We start from the raw sequence: 24166 nt of genomic DNA on the forward strand, positions 1-24166 counted from the left end.
CAGAAAAAAAATATTTCTTCTTTATGATGTTAATATCACCAATAAATCTAAACTTTAATATTTACACCATAAATAAAAAATATAAATATTTTAACAAATGTATTAACTGTGAGAGATGTCTACTTGCAGTGTTAGTGATTCAAATAATTAGAATAAACCATAAAGTTTTAACCATTCCAAATCATTCAAAAAATTACAAATCAAGATATTACAACGTTAATTATATTTAAAACTCAATAAATTTATTTATAAAAAGTTAAGTCCAATTAATAAGTAAATTTAAAATTGGAACTAAAACAACGGCATTAAATATTGATAAAATTGTCGAGCGGTGATCAGCAAATTTGCCGAATAGCGCAATATTTTGACAGCTTAAGAACAATTCTCGGTCACCTCAATTAAAATGTTTTTTTACGATACGTTTTACTTAACAACATGAGAAACTTCTGATTGATAAATCTCAATCTTATTAAATGCAATTTTTTAAAAAATCAGGCAAATGTTTTTGTTAACATTGACAGGACTGATGTATTAATCTTAAAAAGTGTTTGAGAGTTCTGAGTATCTGTTTCTGAGAGTATGTGTTATTATTTTAACAAAGTAATATAGTTTTCTTCTTTAAGATAAAAATAAATTAAGGGTTGTTTTTTTTTTTTTTTTTCAAACGATTAATGTTAAAACATATTCTGGTATCATGAAAATCTCAAAAAGTTTAGTTCATCCATAGTATTTGAGATACAATGATAGCTTTTGATTCGGTCAGTTAATCATGACTGGTTCTAAAGCTGACGCATATATATAATTTTTAAACTATAAACTTTAATATGCTGCGAAACTGGCTCACTTTATTTTCATTTTTTATTTTTTTACATTTTTCACTTAATTCTTTTAATTATTAATCAGTAAAATTTTTATTTTGTTACTTTCCTTTTCATTCATTTCAAAACCTTTAAAAAAAGGAAAATTTAAGTATAACATTTTTAAAATGTCTTTGTGCTACCTGTACTTTTTTTATACAAATGGTTTTGTATACACAATTATTAATTTTTATTAAGTTCAACTTTTAATAATTTAGTTTTTCAAACAATGGCTAAGGAGGAACTTAGACCTCTAATGAATGCTGTTGATGGTAATAATGATGATGATAAAATATTTGCTCAAGGTTCAGGTGAATACTGTGTAACCTGTAAAGATTTAGTTGATCTAATGAAAAAAAAAGATATATTAGCTGCCATTAAAGAAAGATTCAATGACATTCCTGGTTTAGTACAGGCTTTGAAAAGCTCTTCTTCTGATGGTCTTACAACTATACCTGGAGAGTTAGAGAATCGTGTCAAAATATTTGGAAATAATGTAATTGAATCAAAACCACCAAAGTCCATAGTTATACATGTGTGGGAAGCGTTAAAGGATAAAGTTCTAAGAGTTTTAATTGTTTGTGCTTTAGTATCACTTATAATAAGTTTTGTGATTAAAGATCTAAAAGAAGAATGTATTGAAGGTCTTGCTATTTTACTTGCTGTTTTTGTTGTTACCATTGTTACAGCTTTAAATAACTGGCAGAAAGAAAAACAGTTTGCTCAATTAAAAAGAAAAATAAATAATGAACATGTTGTTGGTGTAATTCGGAATAGTGAAAGTTTGAAGCTACCACTTTCTAAGCTTGTTGTAGGTGATATTTGTTTACTAAATCATGGAGACCTAGTTCCTGCTGATGGAATTTTGTTGCAAGGAAATGACTTGAAAGTTGATGAAAGTTCTTTAACTGGAGAGTCAAATATGGTATTGAAAAATGCAGAGCACCCCGTATTATTATCTGGTACACGTATTATGGAAGGCAGTGGAAAATACATTGTTACTGCTGTTGGTGCTTACTCAAAATCTGGCAGCATAATGCTGTTGCTAGAGACTAGTAGAAATTCAGCAGAGTCTAACACAAAGCAAACAGAAGTTTGTAAAAATGACAAGAATTTACACATGAAAGAGAAAGAAATAAAAGAAAAGGAAAAATCTATTTTGCAGAGCAAATTAATTAAGTTGACAGTTATGGTGGGTTGGATTGGGATCTGTGCTGCTATAATTACTATGGCTGTTCTCTCATTGCATTTTTGTGTTGAAAATTATCTTATAAAAAAAATAGGCTGGAGTAATAAGCATGTAATGAGTTTCTTACATTTTATTATTCTTGGAATAACAATAATGATTGTTGCAATACCTGAAGGCTTACCACTTGCTGTAACTATATCACTAGCATATTCTGTTAAAAAAATGTTGCTTGATAATAATTTAGTGCGTCATTTGAATGCATGTGAAACCATGGGAAGAGCTACTGCAATTTGTTCTGATAAAACAGGTACCTTGACAACAAATCGAATGACTGTTGTGGAAAGTTATATTCAGGGATTTCATTACAAAAATATACCAACGCATGGATCATTGAAACAAGAGTTTCTTGATCTTTTCTGCCAAAGTGTTTCAATCAATAGCAACTATGAATCTAGGATAAAGGTATTCACACAGTTAATTTTTATTTTTATAGATAAAGTGTAAAATGGATAACAGTTTATAAATCATATTTAATAAATCATATTTATTGCTGTTATGTAAGTTTGCATTTTTCTATATAAAGTTAACAAAAAATAGCATTAATTTGATGCTTTAATAATAAAAATTTGAAATTAGAATTTTTTAGTTAGAATTAATTTCTTGAAGAAACATCAAAGTTATAAAATCCTTAACCCTTAAAGCGGAGCTTTTCTGAAGCTCTTGTAGATCAAAATCTCAGCTTAGTTAACTGACTTTCAAAATTATGACTGGTATCCCTGGAGTATTAGTTGTGTCAATTACCAATTGCTGCTATTTTCTTCTTCTCATGTTTTTTGGTGTTATTTTAAAGTTTTTGTGTTGTTTTCATGTAATTTGCAAGCTGCAATGAGTTACAATGAAGAGGCTGTGATTGAGGTTGAGAGTGGAAATACAAATTGTGAAGAACAATATATAGTAGCAACAATAGCTTATCTGATAAAAGTAAATTCGATTTTATTTGATTAGTATATTGCTAATCATCTCCATTTATTCCTATAAAACATTTCTTTTGTTTCTTTTTTTTTTAGACTCTTCTTTGGTTAATGGCAATTAGAATGTACAAAAGGTTACAGGGTTTTAGCTGTCTGTTGTTTGAGATGATGCTGGTCCCTGACCATGGGAGAAGGGAGGGCTGTTAGAGATTTTGCCTTGGGGCTCATGATGGATGAAGATCAACCAGTTTGAGTGATGAAAAAAAATTTTTTCAAGCTTTTTTTTTATAACAAGAGTTGTTGATTTTTTTTTTTTTTTTTCTCCCTCTTCATAAATAGATAAATTTGCAAATGTATAATTTTTTTTAAATAGAAAAAATAAACATTATAAATGACATATTTTCCTTTAATAAACTTTTCTTTGCCACAGACCAAAATGAAAAAATTAAAACCACAAAACTTTCTCCAGGAGGAATTGTGACTGGAAAGCTACCCTCCTTCTTTCAGTGTCCCTGGATTCTAGAGGCCCACCGGAGTAAGATACCCCAGCCCTCATTCATCCTCTACCTTAATTCAGTATCAGGCACCAAGCATGTGCCTTCACCAGATTCTAGTACCATTGACTAGTTTGACCTTTTTTACACTCAAGCTTTTGGATCACATTGTCAATCAGACTAATCACTATGTTAGTTAGTGGATTCGAAATAGCTATCCACTAAAATTGTTATAAAATAAAACAGATTGACAGAACTGGAGAATGCTAGAGCCATCTTGAATCATAGTTCAAAATTGTTCATGGATGGTCACAATGTGGTTGGATACAATTCTCATGTTCTCTTAGGTTAGGAGTATCTGCAATATGGGATTGTCTAGGCTGTTTTGTAGATTCCTATGCTAGACCTAGGGAATAAAGATTTGATCACACAATATGTTTCTTTAAAGTAAATGTAATGTATGTATACTATGCATTACATTCACTGTATAGAAAATACTTACAGTTTCTTTTTTTAGTATTGTTTTTCTAGACAGCTTTTAATTTTAGCAAGCGCTTTAAGGGTTAAGCATTTTAAGCCATTTAGCATTTAAGTATTTTTGTTTATGAGTGTTTTTTTATGAGATTTAAATAACATTTTCCTAAGACTTCAGATTTTATGAGTGTTTAAATTAGTATAACAATTAATGTAGAAAACAACTTGTGCAGCAAAAATAGAAGTCAAAAACAGGTTTAATCTGAAATTGAAAAAATATATATTGAAAACTAAATTTATTCAAATGAAAAAAAATAAAAGAAAAAGTATTTTGATTGTTAAAGTTATTCTGTATAAAAGTAAAAATAAACTCTTTAGCAACCTGTGGCTGGTGAGGGTTCTCCTGAACAAATTGGAAATAAAACGGAATGTGCTCTCCTTGGTTTTGTTTTGGAACTTGGGAAAATGTATCAACAGTATCGCAATGAAATTCCTGAGAGTAACTTTGTACATGTGTACACATTTAATTCAAACCGCAAGTCAATGTCAACAGTTATAAAAAAACCAGATGGTGGTTTTCGAATGTTCTCAAAGGGAGCACCAGAAATTCTTTTGGCAAAGTGCACAAAAATAATAAATAAAGATGGAAATGCTGAGAATTTAAGTAAAAATCATTTGGAAGAGTTGACTCAGACAGTTATAGAACCTATGGCATTGAATGGGTTGCGAATCATTTGTATAGCTTATCGCGATTTTTCAAGTGAAGTCTGTAAGTTTTTTATTGCAAATTAAATTTAAAAAAAAAAAAAAACTTACTAAGTATAAAAAATAAAATGAAAACAATAATATTCTATTTTATACTTGGTAAATTTATTAGTTCCTTTTTAGTTTTTCCAGATTGGAAAAACGAAGAAAATGTTCTATCAGATTTAGTATGTATTGGAATTATTGGAATTGAGGATCCTATAAGAGAAGAGGTTTGTCAACTGAAAATAAGATAGTTCTAAAACTTCAACAATCTTTTTTTCTTGTTTAATGTATTTTGACTATTTTTGTATGCTTACAAATCTTTATATTTCTTATTCTTGTATTTAACAAATGTTTGCAACATTTCACAGAGTATTCAAGCTAGACACAACACAAATGAAATTTAAGTTACCAATTCTGTACACATTACCATTATATACTTAAATTATTATTTTTATCTAAATTTTTAACTCAGTGCTACAATAGATATCAAGAATAATTAAAAGAGTAAAAAAAGTTTTTAAAACTCACTCATTTTTGAGAATTTTTTGTAAAATTTTTTTCTTATTATAAGATGATTTATTTTAGTATAAAAATATTACAAAATACACACAATTATGTAATAAGAAACTCACACAAAATTTGAAAAAGAACATGAAGTAGCTGTTCGTTTATACCCAACTATTTGGTTAAGACCGGACACCATTAAATGTAATGAAAAATGATACAAATTAAACAAAATAACTACAATTCAGTTATCATTTTTACATTTATATGTACGAAAAAAAATCAGTTCCAAACATATCTTTTTGAAAGACAAGTATCTTTGCAGAGCCAAGCATTACATGCGTCGTTTTCACATGCAAGTATATTGCCATGAAATGCTTTTTTGCACTTTTTACATTTTCTTTCATCATTATTTGTTGTTTCTGTAACAATTGGATCACTGCCATCAGCATCATCATTTTCATCATTGTTGAATTTCAATTTAAGATTTTTTTCCTTTAGTTGCTCTTTCTGTTTCTATTACCTTCAAACATTCAATCACAACATCTTCAGTAAGGCACTCACCTTCAAATTTTCTAATGTCTGTTTTCTTTTGTTTTTTTTACATGTAAACAACTGTTAAATTGACTTTGAAAAAATGCTTTCATCGCACACTCTAAATTGGTTGAGACAAGGTTAAGATAGCTGTGATTAATTGAATTGGAGTTGTAGGTGTTAATTGAATTGATTATTGATTTGGTGTTTGTGGTAATTGAGTTGGTTGTTGAGTTGTTGTTTGTTTTGTGTTGATTGTTGTGTTGATATTTGTATTAATTGAGATGATTGCACATCTTTGTTAAAAGGTTCTGATATATTTAACTTACTTTTGTCAATTGCATCTTTATTTAATGGAAAGAAACCACTTTTTTCAAACCTAGTTATTGCACGCAATCTTGTAAACCTATCATTTTCATACAATTTTTTAAGTTGTGGCAGAAAATTCTCTTTATCTAAATTTTTGTATTTTGTAGACTGATGATAATCCATTATAACTGTTTTCCATACTTTGTGTGACAGTAAACACCAACATCTTATGTTTGCAATATGTGTGATGGATGAGCTGGTAGACAAATCAATCTTATGATATTTTCTTTACACAATTCAACAACTCGCCATGTGGTGTGTGACCATCCAATAAAAGAATATGTTCACCACCAATTTGTTTGATTTCAAGTATGAGTACTTTCTCCAGCCATTGAACAAATTGTTCTTTTTCCATCCAACCAGATGGTGATGTTGTATAAACAGCTTTTCCATCCAACCAGATGGTGATGTTGTATAATACAATCTCTTTTGCGATTTATACACAATAAACAGTGATAAAAATTTACCAGCAGCATTGCAGCAGATATTAACAGTGTAATTTATTTTGTTGTTGTTTCCTGTGACATGTAATAGTTTTTAACACCTTTTTTACAAATAATTGCAATATTTTCTTGATCACCACAATAACCAGAGTCATTACAATTACACAAATGTTTAGATTTTGATGCATCGATACTAAGTTCATCAAATTGTTTTTTACAATTATTAACATATTGATCAATTATTTCAATACTGCAAGACACAGGTCTAGATGATAATATGTTATCAGTTTTATATAAACTTATCTATTTTTCCATTTTCTTGTGAATTAATACCACCAGTCTTTAGTTCGAATTCCATTCTGAAATAATTGATGTTGATTTGTTTGGATTAAATACTCTTTGACCAATTGCAATACATCAGTTTTACTCATACCATAATCCCAATCACTTAATTGTTTTAACGATTGCACGATTAAAAACTCAGTTTGTTTACTGAGTATGGCAGTACATTCTTTACCATGAAAACCAGAATTACCATTTGATTTTCTAACAGCCAATCTTGATTTTGGTATCAAAAATGTCAATGCTGCATTTCTTAGCAACAATTTGCCTTCAGAAATAGCTTTCAATGCATTTGCAACATCTTCTGTATATTTTTTTGTATTTTATGTTCTTGGCATTAAAACTATTTGTTTATTCTTTTTATTTGTTAACAGTCAAATATAAATTTTTTTTTATATTAAAATATTTATTTATAGATGTATGAGAACAATTAATTCTCTTAAAACAGGTAAGTGGATTAAAGGTTGGTGGTGTCCGGTTATAGCCTAAATTATCTATATTTTTTTTAAAAAAAAACAAAAAAGATTTGTAATCAGCATCAAATTATCTATCTAACTGTGTTTTTAGTTTTTATCACATACTTTTCCTTTCTGTTACTCAGAAGAGCCACATGAAAAACCTCAATACTTTAATTGCTGAGTCTTAGTTACAATTAGTTTATATAAATATTAAAACCAAAAGCACAATGTGTACTTATTAATATGATAGAGAAACAAATTATCTACCAAGTGGTGTTTTTATTTATTTATTTATTTATTTGTGTAAAATGTTTTGATTTTCATTGTGTAAATTTTGATTATTAATAAGTGTTGGTCATACACGACGGATGGTATAACCCAATTTTACTCTTCTAGTTATATTTTTAAAACTTTTTAAATTCATGTTAAAGAACTTTAATTGTTAAAAGTATTTTTTTTCCATTGTTCAGAACACTGGCCAACTAAATTTTTATGTTAAAAATTAACATTTATAAGATATTTTACTGTTTTAAAAGATTTCCTGCGAAGCATTTAATGAAAAGTAAAACATCACATTGTTTACATTTGTATTGTGCTGTTCTTTTGCAGATTTAACATTTACTTTGAGGTTTAGCAAGTTGTAGGATTTGTTCAAAAACAATTATCAAAATTGCAGTGACAGAATTAAGTGAAGGACCTCATTTAAAGGAACTAGAAGTGACTTGGTTGAAAATGTCCTCACAACTTGTTTGTTGCCTTTCCAATATCATTGGGTCAAGTCAAATGTTTAAAAATTGCTAAAAAATGCTCACATTTTACATTAATAATTTTTATTATTAAATATTTCTCTGTAGATATTATTTTGCACAGACATATGTCAAAAAAACGTTTAAGTGATGAAAATTACATATTAAAGTTATATGTTAAAATTATATATCAAAATTTTATATTAAAACTGTATATTAAATTAAATAAAAATTAGAATATTAAAACAGTATGAGATTTTTTTGTTGTGTGACCAACTTGAAAAAAATGGAACACATTTATTAGTAAACATTTTTTTTACAAGCAGATGAATCAAAGTTTTTACATTATATCTTTTGTTCAAAAAAGTGTTCAAAAAACCATTTATTGTGTGTTTTCAAATTTATCAAGCTTTTGAACATAAAGCTCAAAAAATTTACTTTGTTGTTGAAGCTTTAACAATTGGTTTTCCAAATATTTAAACTTCAACAATGAAGTAAATTTTGAAACCAAATTAAAAAATGATCAAAAGTTTGAAATTCCAAAATGGGACACTGGTTTGTTATGCGTTAATTTCTGTTAAGACTTTTTTTTAAGAAAGTTGAATTTTTTAAAAAGTAATATTTCAATTAATTTAAATAGTTTTTTCCCATGTTTCATGAACTTCATGTTTCATGAACTTCATGTTTCATGAACTTCATGTTTCATGAACTTCATAAAACTGTTTTGATTAGTTTTATTTTGTATCCATGTCAAAAGGAGAACAAAACCCTCAACATTTAACTTTAAAAAAGAAGTAGTATATAACCAAAGACACAAAAAATACTCATCATATTTATTGCAGTATCTACTAAACTTTTCTAATGTCTTTGTAAGAAATATTTGCTTGAAATACAAAGTTTAAAAGTTAGAATAAACTATAGTGTAAACTATAAACCTGAAATTTGATGTTCGAGTAGCTTTTAGTTTAAGTTATCAGAATATGAACAGCCATAAGTACATAAGCCTACATATAAAAAATTTTAAATGACTTTTTTCTGTTTCAGAATGGTAGATCAAATCAAATTGTTTTGTTGTTATTTTTTTCATTTTTCTTTTATCAATAATGAAAAATGAAAAAAAAAAATTAAAAAAAAGTTGGAATAATAAAAAAGAGTTAAATTTAAAAAAGTGTCATGTTATGTTTTTTGAGTGCATTTATAGAGAAATAATTTTATATACAGGGACAACTAGGGTTTCAAGAGACTTTTAACCAAATCTCAAAAATCATTGGGCCAAAAGTTGGCTATATTTTCTTTTAAAAACTGTTTAAAAGATAATAAATCTGTTTAAAAGATAATAAATTGACCTCTGAGCCAAAAGTCTTTTTGGGTCAGAGGTCAATTCCGTTAGAACAAATAACATCTTATTGGAAGATCTTATTGAGCCACGGTACCACATGGTACCATATGCTCTTTCAAAAGAACATTTTTTTTCTCTTTTGTATAGAGAGAGATTTTTCACCATTTGAGGAAAATCACCTAGCATCATTATTGACTGAAGATAATTTTTATTATATACAGGCAGCTCAATGTTAACTTTGAGAACAATAAATGGATCAATTGTTCTGTAAATGATAGAGTCAATGGAAAATAGCTTCTCACCTGAAAAGAAAATTTTGACCAATGATGGGCCATAGCTCTTTTTACAATTAAGAAGGTTTTTTAATTGCACTAATCTGAAAGATTTTAGAGTTTCTGTCAAAAATTGACATTCCCAAGAGTCTTTTGAGTCCTTTTCACAGTCTTTTCATCAACATCAAACACTTTAGTTGTCTTTCTAATGGACATGATAGGATTCTTCTCAACATGCTTTTTAAGTCATTCTATGAACTTCTTGTCAATTTGTTCATAGGAATAGGTATCTGAGCCCTTTCAGCACTATCATGTTTTTAACCTTGTTAATTATACTTGTAAATACTCTCACATATACGATCACTTTTCTTGTAGGTAAACCTGTGTGGATCAAAATTAATGGAGTTCTTTTGCTTTCATTTTTAAGCTTTTTAAATCAAAATATTTTTGTTCACTTTTTGTTAAAACTTTATTGTTAGACATTAACCAACCAAGCATAGAAAACAAAAAAATTTCAATTTTTTTTAAGTCAAGCAATCTTTCTTTTAGTCCTGCAACCTTACTTTCAGTCAGCAAATCACTGCTTCACCCTGTACATCAAATAGAAATATTCATGTTATTTTTAAAATTTTCATCTCTGACCATAATGTTGTATTACAGTATGAGCATCAGGGTCTTATGTATGTACCAATCAGAATGTTAAGTATGTACCAATCAGAATGTTAAGTATGTACCAATCAGAATGTTAAACTTAAAAATATAAGTTATAGTCATCAAAACCAAATTACAAAAATTTGCTCGATTTGATAGATGCCTTGTAGATAAGAGAATATCTAGAAATATAGATAGAACATCTCAGCAAATAAAAACATGGTGCAAAAAGAACAAAAACAAAATACAAAATTGGTGCAAAAACAATTTTAAGAAGTTGTTTATTTGTATGCACATTTTTATTTACAACAACAGAAGTTTTAAACAGTTATATCACAGTATCCAACTACAAAGCATATAAGTATATATATATATATATATATATAGATGAAACAAGTTGAGTTGCAAATGTTCAAGAAGTAACATAAAGCAAACTTTCTCCATCCATATTTTGTTTCTAACTCATACTAATGACCTAAGTGTATCAATTTCTGTGTTGTACCATTATCAAACATGTAAGCACTGTTGATACATCAAGGCTGAGGGGAACTACTGGGCAACTCTATAGAATTGAAATAGTAGACAGAAAATGATTTAAAGCTTTTAAACATAAAAATTCCTTATCCAATATTTTATCAATAATAATTTCAGAACTAGAAAAACATATTTTAATTTTTTTCCGTTTAGGTTTACACATTTACAAAGCAAAAATTGGAGAAATTGCAAACTAATTTGGCTTAGGCTGTGCCTAAAAAGGGGGTGGTGAAAACATGCTTGTTTTTTATAGATGTTATTAAAAATCTGTAAAGTTTTTATCTATGCTAAAATCTGTTATCATGTTCTGATTCCTCACTAAAAATTATTGAGGCACCAAGCTTCAGGTTAGTAGCATGTACATAAGGAAAACTGTTAACAATGATCTGACACCCAAAACTTTTAAAAATGATGTGAAACAAAAAATTTTGTGGCAAAAAAAAAGTAACTACAAAAAATGGCATTCATGCATGGAGTTTTATTACATAAACTTTGACACTCAATGATGAGCAATTTGTTAATAATATGCATTCTCAATTTCATAAGTTTTTGAACTATATTATAATCACAGAGAATTAGGACTCTGTTTATGACACAATGGTAGAGTCCTAATTTAATCTTCATTTAGCATTTTGAAAGATTTAAATTTGTATTTAAGTCACAGTAATCTTAAACATAAGTTATACTTCGTCTTCTGAGTGAATATTCTAATAATGTGGTATAATGTAGTATAATGCAGGTATTTTAATAATATGAGTATTAAAACTGCATTCTTAGATAAGGTTTTTTTTGTGTGTGTCTAGTTAAATATGACCAGCCTGGATTTTTATTTGTTGTTCATTTGTTATACCAATTTAATTAACAGGGAGATATGAAAAATAAAAAAGTAATTGACAACTGTATCGATGTACTAGCAATTAGGCAAATATCTACTAATGAGCTAAATTAGCTTGTATAAAATATGAAATACTACCAGATTATTATAAGTAATGTCTTAATTATTATTAATAAAGTCTTGCTATAAAAAACTGCACTAATATTTTCATGGTCTGATAATAATTTCATTTTGAAGCACTGTGAAATTCATTAAAGCTTGAGCATTTGTTCTGGATATAATTTTTTTTCTATTTCTTATAAAGTTATTGGTTTAGGTTCCACACGCAATCAAAAATTGTCAAAGAGCAGGAATTACAGTTAGAATGGTAACAGGTGACAGCATCAGTACAGCTCAATCGATTGCACTTAAATGTGGAATCCTTGAACCAAATAGTGATTTTTTAGTTATTGAAGGAAATGAATTTAATTCAAAGATTAGAGATAATAAAGGGGAGGTACTAAGTTGTTTGTATTAAAATTTTAAAAATTCTTAATTAATGCTCTATCCATTTTTACTCATAATATCATCAAAACAAGTTGTGATTTCTATAAACTTCAATTTTTTATTCCCTTTAAATAATACATGTAGATTAAACAAGAGTTGATTGATAAACTATGGCCTAGAATTAGAGTTATGGCAAGATCATCACCTGAAGATAAATACAACTTAGTAAATGGTATGATTAATAGTAAGTTGAACAACTTTGGGGAGGTTGTAGCTGTCACTGGAGATGGTACCAATGATGCTCCAGCACTTAAAATAGCTGATGTTGGATTTGCAATGGTATAACAATCTTTAGTGCAATTTTTTAACTCTTGAATTTTTATTATAAAGTAAGAATTGTCTAAAAAATATAAAATGTTAAAATGAATCTTGAATTTTCTACAAATTTGTTTCTGGGTTCTTTTTTTCTCTTTATTTGGCTGAATCTGCTTACTTTTTAGGCTTACATAGTGTTATGAGTGATTATCATGACTTTATCTCTGTGAATGATTTAATTGAAGATAAAAAGCTCTTAAAATCTGTTTTTCACAAATCTGTCCTCATAAAGTTTCCTGTTGATGCTTTGATTGATAATCCAATTTTAATAAGATAATTTTTTAAATGTTAAGTAATAATTCAGCTGTATGTTTTTTTAAAAATGTACATCATTTTAATAGCTATACAATCACTATTTTCAATACTTTATGTAGGCTGGGTGAAAGTTTTCCGCTATTGAAACTACTGTCACAAAGGTTATACCAATAAAGGATATAGTATAAAATAAGCAGCTTCTATTGGTTGACCTAAAATTATTTATAATGATGAAAGTTTTTTAATCCATAACATCTCACACTCAATATTCATGAACAGGAAATTTACCTTAAAAAGCAAGGGCAATCATTCCTACAGGGTGTTGGACTCCAATTGTTGGAGACCATTCTATCAGTTCAAAAATTAAATTTAGGCTGGCAAAAAATTGTTCAGATGAATTATAATTTTTCTTGAGTACTTTTGTGCTGGGGATTTTCTATCAGGATTTTGTCTTGTGGGCTTTTGCCAGAGAACTATCACCATTTTTTTTTCAACTTTTCCTTTCCAGTCCATAAGCGTGCTAAAAAATTGTTGCAGGTCATACAAACATAAAAGTTTAACCCCAATAATATTGCTTAATTCTAGTAATAGTTGAGATGATAATTTTGGAAAAACTTGTTTATTGTTTCTTTTACTTTTTACTTTTTTTTTTGTATTTTTTTTTGGGGGGGGGCCCTGGGTGTGCAGCTGGCGGATATCCATTAAATGCTTTTAATTAGTGCTTTTCATTGATTATCATGATTATTTAAATTCCTTTTTTTACTCTTTTTTTAATGTAAAAATTGTAAAGTTTTATATTTTTTATATAAAAATGTAGATTTTGAGGTTTTTCATTTTTAGGGAATACAGGGTACTGAGGTAGCAAAGGAAGCCTCTGACATCATTTTAACAGATGACAACTTCCGAAGTATTGTGAAGGCTGTTATGTGGGGAAGAAATGTTTATGATAGCATCTCAAAGTTCATTCAGTTTCAGTTGACTGTAAATTTGACAGCAATATTTGTTTCAGTTATTGGATCTGCAATCCTCTCCGTAAATCTTTTTTTTTTTTTTTGGTTCCTTCTTAAATATGACCTTATGCTATCCATAAGCTTTTTTTTTTTTTTTTTTTTTTTTATTTATTTACAAATTTATTTTAAAAGGTGAGTCCTCTCAGTGCTATCCAACTACTTTGGGTGAATCTGATCATGGATTCGTTTGCTTCTCTGGCTCTTGCAACAGAACATCCTACAGACGCTCTTTTGGAAAGAAAGCCATACGGACGCACTAAGTCTCTAATTTCTCGTTCAATGCTTCGTTTCATACTCGGTCACGGTTTTTATCAGCTAGTTGTCATGCTAGTGCTTATATTTCACGGTCACATATTATTCGATATCCCGAACGGTTTCAAAAACAACCATGAATCATCCCAACATTTAACTATTTTGTTTAACACTTTTGTTATGATGCAGATATTCAATGAGATCAATGCCAGAGCAGTTCATGGCGAACGCAATGTTTTCAAAAACATTATTTCAAACAAGTTATTTATTATAATTTTTGTCGGTACATTGATCACTCAGGTACTTTTTTTATTGCTATTTCTTTTTAATAGAAAACTGTTTTTTCTTTTGCATATTTTTTTTACCCATCGAAGGTTGACTTTTTAGATTGTTCTTGTTCAATTTGGCGGTCACGCACTTTCGGTTATACCTTTAAGTTTAAACCAATGGATATCCTGTTCTTTTATTGGCGTTTTTGAACTGTTGTGGGGGCAGATAATTGTAACAATACCAACCAATGTAAAAGTTAAAGACAGCATAAAATTTAGATATAAAAAGTAATACGGTGAGAAAAAAAGCTTTTTGAAAGCAATCCTCATAGAGTTTATTTTTAGGTGTGTATTATTTTGTGCTCAAATGTTTTCAAGGAGAGAATCTATTTAAATTTCATTGTTGAATCATATTTTAATCTATTTATCATATTTATGGGAGAATATTTAAATCTTTGTTGGAGGATTTTTAGGAAGCAATTTTTTGATCTTTAAATTATTGAGACTTTAAAAAAATGATTTTTATTTTCACTTTTAAATTTTGGTAGTTTTAATTTGTGTAGATTTTTTGTGTTTACTTTTGAATAAGTGAGTTTTTGAATAAGTGAGTTTTTGATATGTTTCTTTGTGTTACACAAACCTAATTCAAGTTTAATGAGCCCCTACACCTCTACCCTTTTGCTTCGGGAACAAAACGAATTGTGAAGGGACTGACTTATATAAATAAATCATTTAGCACAAATAAATCATTTAGTGATACTGTTGCATTTTTATATATTCATATATATTTATCTATAGATTGTATTTAAATATTTTAATATTTATCTATAATTATATAATTATATTTTGTACATTTCAAGTTTTAAAAAGGTAGTAATTTTGGTAGTAAATAAATTTTCGAAAAAAAATTCGTTTTGGTCATTTTTTCAGAGGTAAGAATCAGTTCGGAAGGTCAAATGTAGCATTCTCCATTTACAAATTTTAGTTTTGAAACAATTTGCCATAATCTAAAATGGAGCATATTGTAGCGGCTTGATTTTTTTTTTTACTCAATTAAAGTTGGGGAATGAGCTTAAGGGTGAACAAAAGTAGATTTTTAAGATTTTGTGTATTTCTTGCACGAAACTTAAAAATGATATTTAGTTCCTTAGATATAAACTTAGCTCTCGATATCTCGGACTTTAGCGTATCTTATGCGTTTTTTTCCCAGTCTTTTGAGCATTACCTATTTGTTTAAACCAAAATCTCCTCGAAATCTGTAATACCAATATCTCGAACTCTTTGGTATCTCGAATAATATTTTCAGTCCACAGACCAGTTTTTACTCTTTGTTTCGAACTTTTCTCCAAATTTTTAGAATTTCTAGCGAGGTTTTTACATTCTCAAATGTTTTGATAACATTCCATTTTCTAAAATTCGAATTTTTAAAAAGTATTCCTTCAAAAGATTAATTTGATTGTTTCTATCAAACGTGAAAGCATGGCGCCTATTAAACGAAGATTTAAAAAACAAATCTACAATAGAAAAATTCCAGGCATTAAAAACCTGGAAAAAGGGATGTCTAACAGAAAAGTAGCTCAAAAGTATGGTGCTCCCAAAGAATACAGTATCAGCTTGCGTTAAGAATAAAGTCAAGTTATTGACCTCGTTGGAAAATCTAAGCGGAAAAAACTTCGTACTGGTGATTTCGAAAACATAAACAAGGCTATATTCGGGTGGTTCGTCGCAAAAAGAAATCAACAAATACTAATCGATGACATCATACTGAATGAAAAAGCACTAAAATTTGCAGAAGCCTGGGTAGAGTTGGAGTTTAAACCAACTGATTTTTGGTTACATAATTGGAAAGAAAGGTCAGTTCCGTTTTGTCAAATCTTGTTGTATTTAAATGTAAACGAATACACATACACCGGTAATTAATTTTTCCAACATGTGAAGCAAGTTAAAATTTGATTTTTCAGTTTTTATTTTTAAAAATGGCGTAAGCTTTAAAACCATCTGTGAAGAAAGTAGCTCCGTGACGAATGATTGGTAAATATTCATATCACGTGACCGTACATGTAATGAAACTACACTCCCAACATTCCTCTCAAACTACAAACTTAAAAACATTTTCAACACTGATGAGTTTGGGTTATTTTACAAGTGTCTCCAAAACAAAACTTACCATCTACCACGATAGAAATTTCGGGGAAAAAAATAGTAAACTCAGACGGCGGCGGCAGCAAGTGCAACGGGAGAAAAATTACCCAAGTTTGTTATCGACAAATCTAAAACCTTACGATGATTTAAGCATATCAAACAGCTTCCTTCCACACTTAGGATTCAGCTAAGAAGTTGGATGACCAAAGACCTTTTTACTGAAAGTGTAAAGAAGCTTGACTCTTATTTTCGCTCTAAAGACAGGAAAGTAGTGTCCTGGTGGATAACTGTCCTACTCATCCAAATTTTGAAGGGCTGAGCAACATCAACCTGATATGTCTCCTTCTAACACCATGATGATGATGATTATGATGATGATGATGATGATGATGATGATGATGATGATGATGATGATGATGATGATGATGATGATGATGATGATGATGATGATGATGATGATGATGATGATGATGATGATGGTGATGATGATGATGATGATGATGATGATGATGATGATGATGATGATGATGATGATGATGATGATGATGATGGTGATGATGATGATGATGATGATGATGATGATGATGATGATGATGATGATGATGATGATGATGATGATGATCCGTTCAAATCTTCGACAGAAGAGCTTGACCGTTTGCGAGAATTAGATCCTAGTACCAACCAAAAATAGCTCTCAGCAGAATCTTTCATTGGTTTAGATTGCAATGTAGTAACCACATATTCACTAGCTTTTGATGATAAAATCGCAGCTCAGTTTTTTAGACTTTTTCAGTTTTTTAGAATTTTGAAAATGATGATAATGAAGTTAAGGATGACGTTAGACAATGACTTTAACGAAGATATTGATGTTGAAGCCCCGCCATCTGATGTTCAACTAGAAGATATCTGATGTTCAATTAGAAGATGCTTTTGAAACGCTGCAAAAATGCTTCACTATACAGCTCAAAATACAGCAATCAAATACGATTCTTAGCACTAAAAATTGAAGATCTAATGAAGATGGAAAATATAGATAGTTTGAAGCAGTGCCAGGTTACAGACTTTTCCCCAAAATTGTAGCCTTTGTTATTGGTTTTTGTCAGATAAATAGTGAAAGCCAGGTGACTTTCCTTATTTTCAACCCTTTTCTTGATATATCTAACTCTCGATATCTATAACTTTTTCCCTGGACCCCTGAGAGTTCGAGATATCGAGAATCAACTGTATCTAATTATCGACGTTCAGTTTTTTTTTTTTTTTTTTTAATTTTTAATAAATAATAGCGATTATTAACCAACTTCTAAATCAGCCTTTTTATATTAAGTTTTGTTTGCTTAGCAGCACGCATAGCAATGGGTTTTTACAAAGAATTCTAAACTATTAAATTTTTGTTACAAACTTTTTTTAAAATATGTAGAGTAAAACAAAGTACTAAAAGCAAAAAAAGAAGATTCCATCGATTTCGATTACTGGAAATTTTTTAATGATTCAAATTCATCAGTAGCTCCTATTATCAGTACCAATAAAAATTCTTTTTTTTTTTTCACTTCAAAAAATAATCAATATCCTCTGAAAAGATACCGAAAATTGAGACAGCAAAATACAAACAAAATTATTGATTATCGTGTTGTTGATGTTGATATTTTATTCACTGTTATAAATGGGCTATGCTTTAAAAAATGTTTAAATTCTGGTTTAGATCTTTCAGAATAATTTTCCAAAGAAAAAATTTTATTGCTATACATTTGGTGCTCTAACTGCATTTAAAAAGTTGAACTTTATACTTCAAAGCTGAGGAAATCTTTTTCTAATGTTTATTCAATTCATGCATACGGTCAAGGCTTCTCAGGACTAAAAAAGCTTATAATTCTAATGAACATCCCTAAAACAATAGCATACTAATTACAAAAAAATAACAGAACAACTAAGCTGTCTCTGAATGTACAAAAGAAACAACTGTTGCCGTTAAAGAAACTAGCCAGTCTGTCTTATATATTGTTCGCACTGCAGTTGACGGTAACTGCTAAAATTGTGAAATGAGGTTGTTACATCAATATTAATGGACATAGGTAAAATTCTAGGTTGAGAAGAAATGAGTCGAAAGTGCAAAGCATGCAGCTTAAAGTTAACGCTACGGAAACCATCACATGAATGTTAGTTAAATTATTGTGGCTCCGCTTCGGGTTAAATTATTGTGGCTCCGCTTCGGCTGATTGTAAATGATTGGATTACCAAGAATATTTCGCTGATTTGACAAAATAACATAAGATACTAAAAAAATTATAATGATGTTGTATAAGCTGTTCATATGTTAAGGGTACTTATTTTGGTATAACTGTAAGTAAGTTGGAGTTTGTTGGACACGTGTAGAAATGTTTCGGGAGTAGATTAAAAAACCTGAAAAAATTATTAAAGCCCTTGATGGAAAAGAAAGTTGACTACTACAACTACTACAACTACTACAACTACTTTACTGCTACAACTGACCGCCTACAGAAATAATTTGTAAGTAAAAAATTTGAAAGAACTATGGAAGTACTGTTGGACAAAATGTAAATGAATTAAAAGGCATTAAAAAGGCTATACTTCTAAAATTGTTTCATGAAGCTACATCATCTGAGATTAATTGGTATGCTCACCGCCCAGATGGTATCAATAACTGGTGTCATTGTAAACAGCACAAAGCTAATTCAACATTTACCTACGCACCAGGTACTAGTCTTCCACTCTCAGTCATTAATCATCTAAAGCCTACATATTTTGATTTAATTCAAAAAAAACTTTTAAGAAATTTATACATTTTAAGGACCCAAAACCAGAACGAGAGTTTTGATTGGATAATTTAGTTGTACTTAACTAAAATGGGTTTACGATGATGTTTTAAGTTTTAACACTGGAGCATCTATATTTTTATTTGATAAGATGAACATAACTTTACGATCCTGGCTCATTTAAGTAACAGTTTTTAAAACAGATATTTTGACTGAAAAAAATTTGTAAAATTCTTTAAATAGTATTTCTGTGCGCTTTATTCAAAATATCAATTTCTGACCTCTCCACTATCCTTTCCATAATAACCGCATGCCTAATATTCATTAAATTTTTCTATTTATTTTTTCTAAAAATCTGCTATTACAATAATTGTTATATCATTGTTCTAGTATTACTAAATTTTTGTTATATAATATTAGAATCATGAAAAATCATTTTACTACTAACTTTTTGGAACAATTTCACCGAGACCAATCAGGTGAGGTTACATGGCAAAAATTGATATATTATGAATAGCAGCTTTCATTCAGTCTTATTATATGTTTGGCATTACATACTAATTTTTTGATGGTAATAAAGCCCCCATTTAATAATTATAGTAGGCCACATGATAAACACATGATTTGAAGACTTTGCATCGGCAGATGACGGCAAAAATTTCTTCGAGGTTGTCAGACAGATTAACATAATAACATAAGTAGCTTAATTATGTTATTAACATAATTAACTTAATTTGATAATTAGCTTTGTTAACGGTGCTTAAAAAGGCCACATTGGCCTCTGTTCTTCGATAAGATTGGTTGTATAAACAGTGCATTTTTTCTGGGAAACGAGAATGAACATCTACGATAGCTAAAAATTATTTTTGGTATTTTAATGGTAAAATATTTTAAAAATTCTGAAGACAATACATAATTAGATTTCCTTATTGATAAATTCTTATTTTCAAAAAATGTTTAGGAAATGAATTTTAGATAAAGTCTATTCTCCTTACTAGGTGAAAAACTATTAAAAATTACTAATCAAATTCAAGTGATCATGATGGAAACAACTAATTAAACTTAATTGATCATGATGGAAATAACTAATTAAACTTAATTGATCATGATGGAAATAACTAATTAAACTTAAGTGATCATGATAGAAATAACTAATTAAACTTAATTGATCATGATGGAATTAACTAATTAAACTTAAGTGATCATGATGGAAATAGCTAAAGAAAAATTAATTGATCATGATGGAATTAACTAATTAAACTTAAGTGATCATGATGGAAATAGCTAAAGAAAAATTAATTGATCATGATGGAATTAACTAATTAAACTTAAGTGATCATGATGGAAATAACTAATTAAACTTAATTGATCATGATGGAAATAACTAATTAAACTTAATTGATCATGATGGAATTAACTAATTAAACTTAAGTGATCATGATGGAAATAACTAATTAAACTTAATTGATCATGATGGAAATAACTAATTAAACTTAATTGATCATGATGGAATTAACTAATTAAACTTAAGTGATCATGATGGAAATAGGAAAGTTGTGTGCTTGTTGTGCATAAGAAAACCCGAACAAAAAAGTGCTACTGCGTCATTTGCAAGGGCGTTTTTAAATGAATGAAAAAGAGTCCGACTGATCAACTCAAAAAAAAAGTTGGCTAACCAATACCTTAGAAGTGTAGCAAATGCCACAGTCCTTTAGGTAAGAACTTGTCTCATAATTGCAATAATTCCATAACTGGGAAAATTTTAAGGATTTGTTTAGAAAAGATTTTAAAACTGCTGAGAATGTTGCAACAGCTACAACCAATATGGTGGCGGATATGAAACGTACGGAGGATAATATTACGGAGGCTATAAGCAAAATTGTCATTGCCAGCCATTTGAATGATTTCTTTACTTATTTTGAAATGAAATTACCCTCTGTGTGACACTTTAAACATATATAGTTGTTTACTGAAAAAATTTGGGAGATCTTGTGAATACAGGCTTACTGTCGAGGTATGTTTTCATTTGACCACATTGTGAAGCTTAGCATTTGATAATGGAAAAGTCTTTCTAAAGTTTTATCTTAGGGCTGTTGACAGAAACCCTAAAGATTTATAAAGTCTTTCTTTACTGAAGGTTTAGAAAAATCCTCCTCCTTAGAAGCGACTTTTGACTCAAAGAAAAAGACACACGTGTCAAAAGTCAGCTGATAGTTGCTGTTATGGAGAATCTTCTTAAGATATATGTAAACGACCAGCAAATCTGGTCCCTCATCGGGGTTAATGTTGCCATGCCAATTTTTTCTTGTGACTTAAAAGAAGCAAACATTTTGTTGTCTCCAGGTACACTTATGTACCCATCATTTTGCATGATGCAAAATAAAATCAAAAAATCTTAAAAACTCAAGAGTCTTAAGAACTTTGGGCTCTGGTAGATAAAAAAAGTCAATCAGACATACAGAGTATGCCTAAAGATTAGTCAGCGGTATTTTAGGCTACAATAGTAAGCCTATTTATAAAAAATTGAAAATAAGACTTGAATTGAAAACATATCAATTTTTAATGTAAACAAAAAGTAAGAACATGGAATCAATTTGAATTGGCCAGAACCTTTTTTTTGGTGAAATTTATTCAAAACTAGAAAATACTTTTATTCTCAAGAATGTTGCTAAGAAACCATGTTTGCATTTGAATAATTGATTTCATAAAATTAAGCTTTATTTTTCGCATTTTCTAAAATTTCTCTATTATTCCCCATGCTTTTGATCCATCATATGAAATGCGTTTGTACTTAGAAAACTAGTATTTCTGAAAAGCTGTAAGCAATTGACAAATTTTATTTACTAAACAATTAAGCACTTTATCACGTGACTGAACACAATTAAAGTATCTCTATATGAAACTCATTATCAAACTCATTATCAAATTAATTACATTACATAATTAAACTCATTATTAAAGGTTGGTTTGGAAACTTTGGAGAATTATTTGCCGTTATCTATCAATGCAAAGTTCTTAAGGCATGCGTTTATCATGCAACTTGCTATAATTATTAAATGTGGGTCAGTGGAGTGAGTCTACTTTCAGCCAAAATAGGTGGTCTTCCAGAAGCATCGGCCGCAGAGTTTGGCGCAATTGTGGACTATCCACCATATTGTTCACATTAGCCAACAATTAAACCTTTTTGAATTTTGTTTTTGAAAATCCTTCAAGCACTCATTTCTTACAGACTCTTTAACCGTGATTAATGCCATTTTTGCGTTCCTGTAAATGTCAGGTTTTTGCAATGCTCCTTCTACTTTCCCTCTTTCTTTAAATGTTTATAGAGATTGTAATGTCAAGACAAACAATTGGCGCTCGAATTAATGTCAGATGAAACAGTTTTGCTCAATGAAATGAGTCTTCAGACAAACTGATGTGCTTATATTCAATAAACGTTACGCGCAAGAAAACTCTAACGCAAATACAAGCTTATGATACAAAAATATTAATCGAAGAAAATTAAGCTGAAGAGGGGGAAATAGAAGAAAGAACTCCATCAACAGAATTCAAAATGTAGTTACTTTCTTTTTACTTTTGATAAAGAGTATAAAAATTCATTTGGGGGATTACTAGGCCTGAAACGTGGGTTTTTTTCATGTAGCGAATACGAAATTAACTTCTGTAAGCCAAGTAAAATACCAGGATATCAATAGAATCAAGAATCTATTATTTTGATATTAAAACGGTGCGAAGGATTCGACTTACAAAAGCATTGAGTTTGGTACGCCTGTTGGTTTTTAATTTGTTAACATGCCTATACAGCTACATGGTGTACCAGATAATTTAGTTTAAAACTGATACAAGAAACTAAAAATAATTCGAAAAAATTTTAAACTTCTTTGTTTTGCTTTCATTCCAAATATACATTCTTTCTAAGCATACAACATTTTTTATTTCACAAATGAAGCAGACTTCGTAAATGCTGTAAAAAAACTGAAACTTTCTACAAACTGAGTAAAAACTTTACAGCATGATTGAAATTTCACCAATTTGGTGCCAACTTATTTAATGCATTCATAGCAACTTCGTAACCAAGAAAGCATGCCTGAATGAAGTAAATAGTAAAATTTAAGATAAACTTACTTTTAACTATAACTAAGGCAATTAAGCTAAAGAAATTGCAGCTGCAATCTTTAATAATTAAAAATGAGTATTACCGCATTGGCAGGAAAAGCTCTTAACATAACAGGTGTCAGGCCTTTGAATAAAGCTAAAAAACCTTCTTGACGAACCTTCAAATAAAATCAGGTTATAAAACATAATAATAGTTGAAAGTTGCAGGTTTAAATTCAAAAAAGTTAAAATAAAAATTGGAATAAGCAAAATTTTGTTTTTAGATAGCACTTATAATAATCAGAGGGGTAAGTGAATAGTCAGAAAATTAGAGCCTAAACATCACAATATAATTACTGAATTAAATTAATTATTATGAGTGATAGTCAGAGCCAGGGCTAGAGACCATCGCATCTCCCAACTGGAGGGTGTGAATTCTTGGGCTCTCTAATTAAGGAAGTTCTAAATTATTTTTATTATACACATTATTTGATTATCAAACTCTGTAAATTCTCTTTTAAATCAATCTAGCAAGATTTTTGCAAGCAAAAAGGGTTTTGGGTTAAAATGAAAAATTTGATTATTATTATCACTGAGATGTTTACGAAACAGCCTCCTGAACTCCAGAGTGCGGAAATTACAGATTAAGAAATTGCAAAGCAGAATAAAATTGATCAGATATTTTGACATACTGGACCAAGAACGCCCAGCAGACAGCATGATTACAAGGCTTTTGAGATATTGGATTG

At 29.2% G+C, this 24166-nt stretch overlaps 3 protein-coding genes across 3 annotated transcripts in view; 1 reads left to right on the top strand and 2 right to left on the bottom strand.

Moving 5' to 3' along the window:
• Positions 1–24166, bottom strand: part of LOC149892434 (uncharacterized) — a 335617-nt gene that overhangs the window by 135568 nt on the left and 175883 nt on the right. The gene's annotated exons all lie outside the window — the stretch shown is intronic.
• LOC145185301 (plasma membrane calcium-transporting ATPase 3-like) lies at positions 369–14905 on the top strand. The gene is made up of 8 exons (XM_090077372.1): positions 369–2508; positions 4364–4754; positions 4874–4962; positions 12079–12258; positions 12393–12587; positions 13719–13910; positions 14021–14440; positions 14528–14905. Exons 1-8 carry the CDS (start codon positions 1087–1089, stop codon positions 14699–14701), a joined length of 3063 nt encoding a protein of 1020 aa, XP_089933498.1. The 5' UTR covers positions 369–1086; the 3' UTR covers positions 14702–14905.
• The window catches only part of LOC145190968 (mitochondrial carnitine/acylcarnitine carrier protein-like), a 176862-nt gene continuing 175877 nt past the window's right edge, over positions 23182–24166 (bottom strand). The window contains exons 11-12 of the mRNA XM_090077384.1: positions 23522–23596; positions 23182–23409 (exon numbers count right to left, since the gene is read on the bottom strand). Of these exons, the coding sequence (XP_089933510.1) occupies positions 23347–23409; positions 23522–23596 (138 nt within the window). The 3' untranslated portion in view covers positions 23182–23346. The remainder of the gene's footprint in view (positions 23410–23521; positions 23597–24166) is intronic.

The sequence above is a fragment of the Hydra viridissima genome, unplaced genomic scaffold (assembly GCF_058129835.1).
Source record: "Hydra viridissima isolate aposymbiotic clone 2 unplaced genomic scaffold, HvirCarnegie_v1 scaffold_2, whole genome shotgun sequence".
NCBI lineage: Eukaryota > Metazoa > Cnidaria > Hydrozoa > Anthoathecata > Hydridae > Hydra > Hydra viridissima.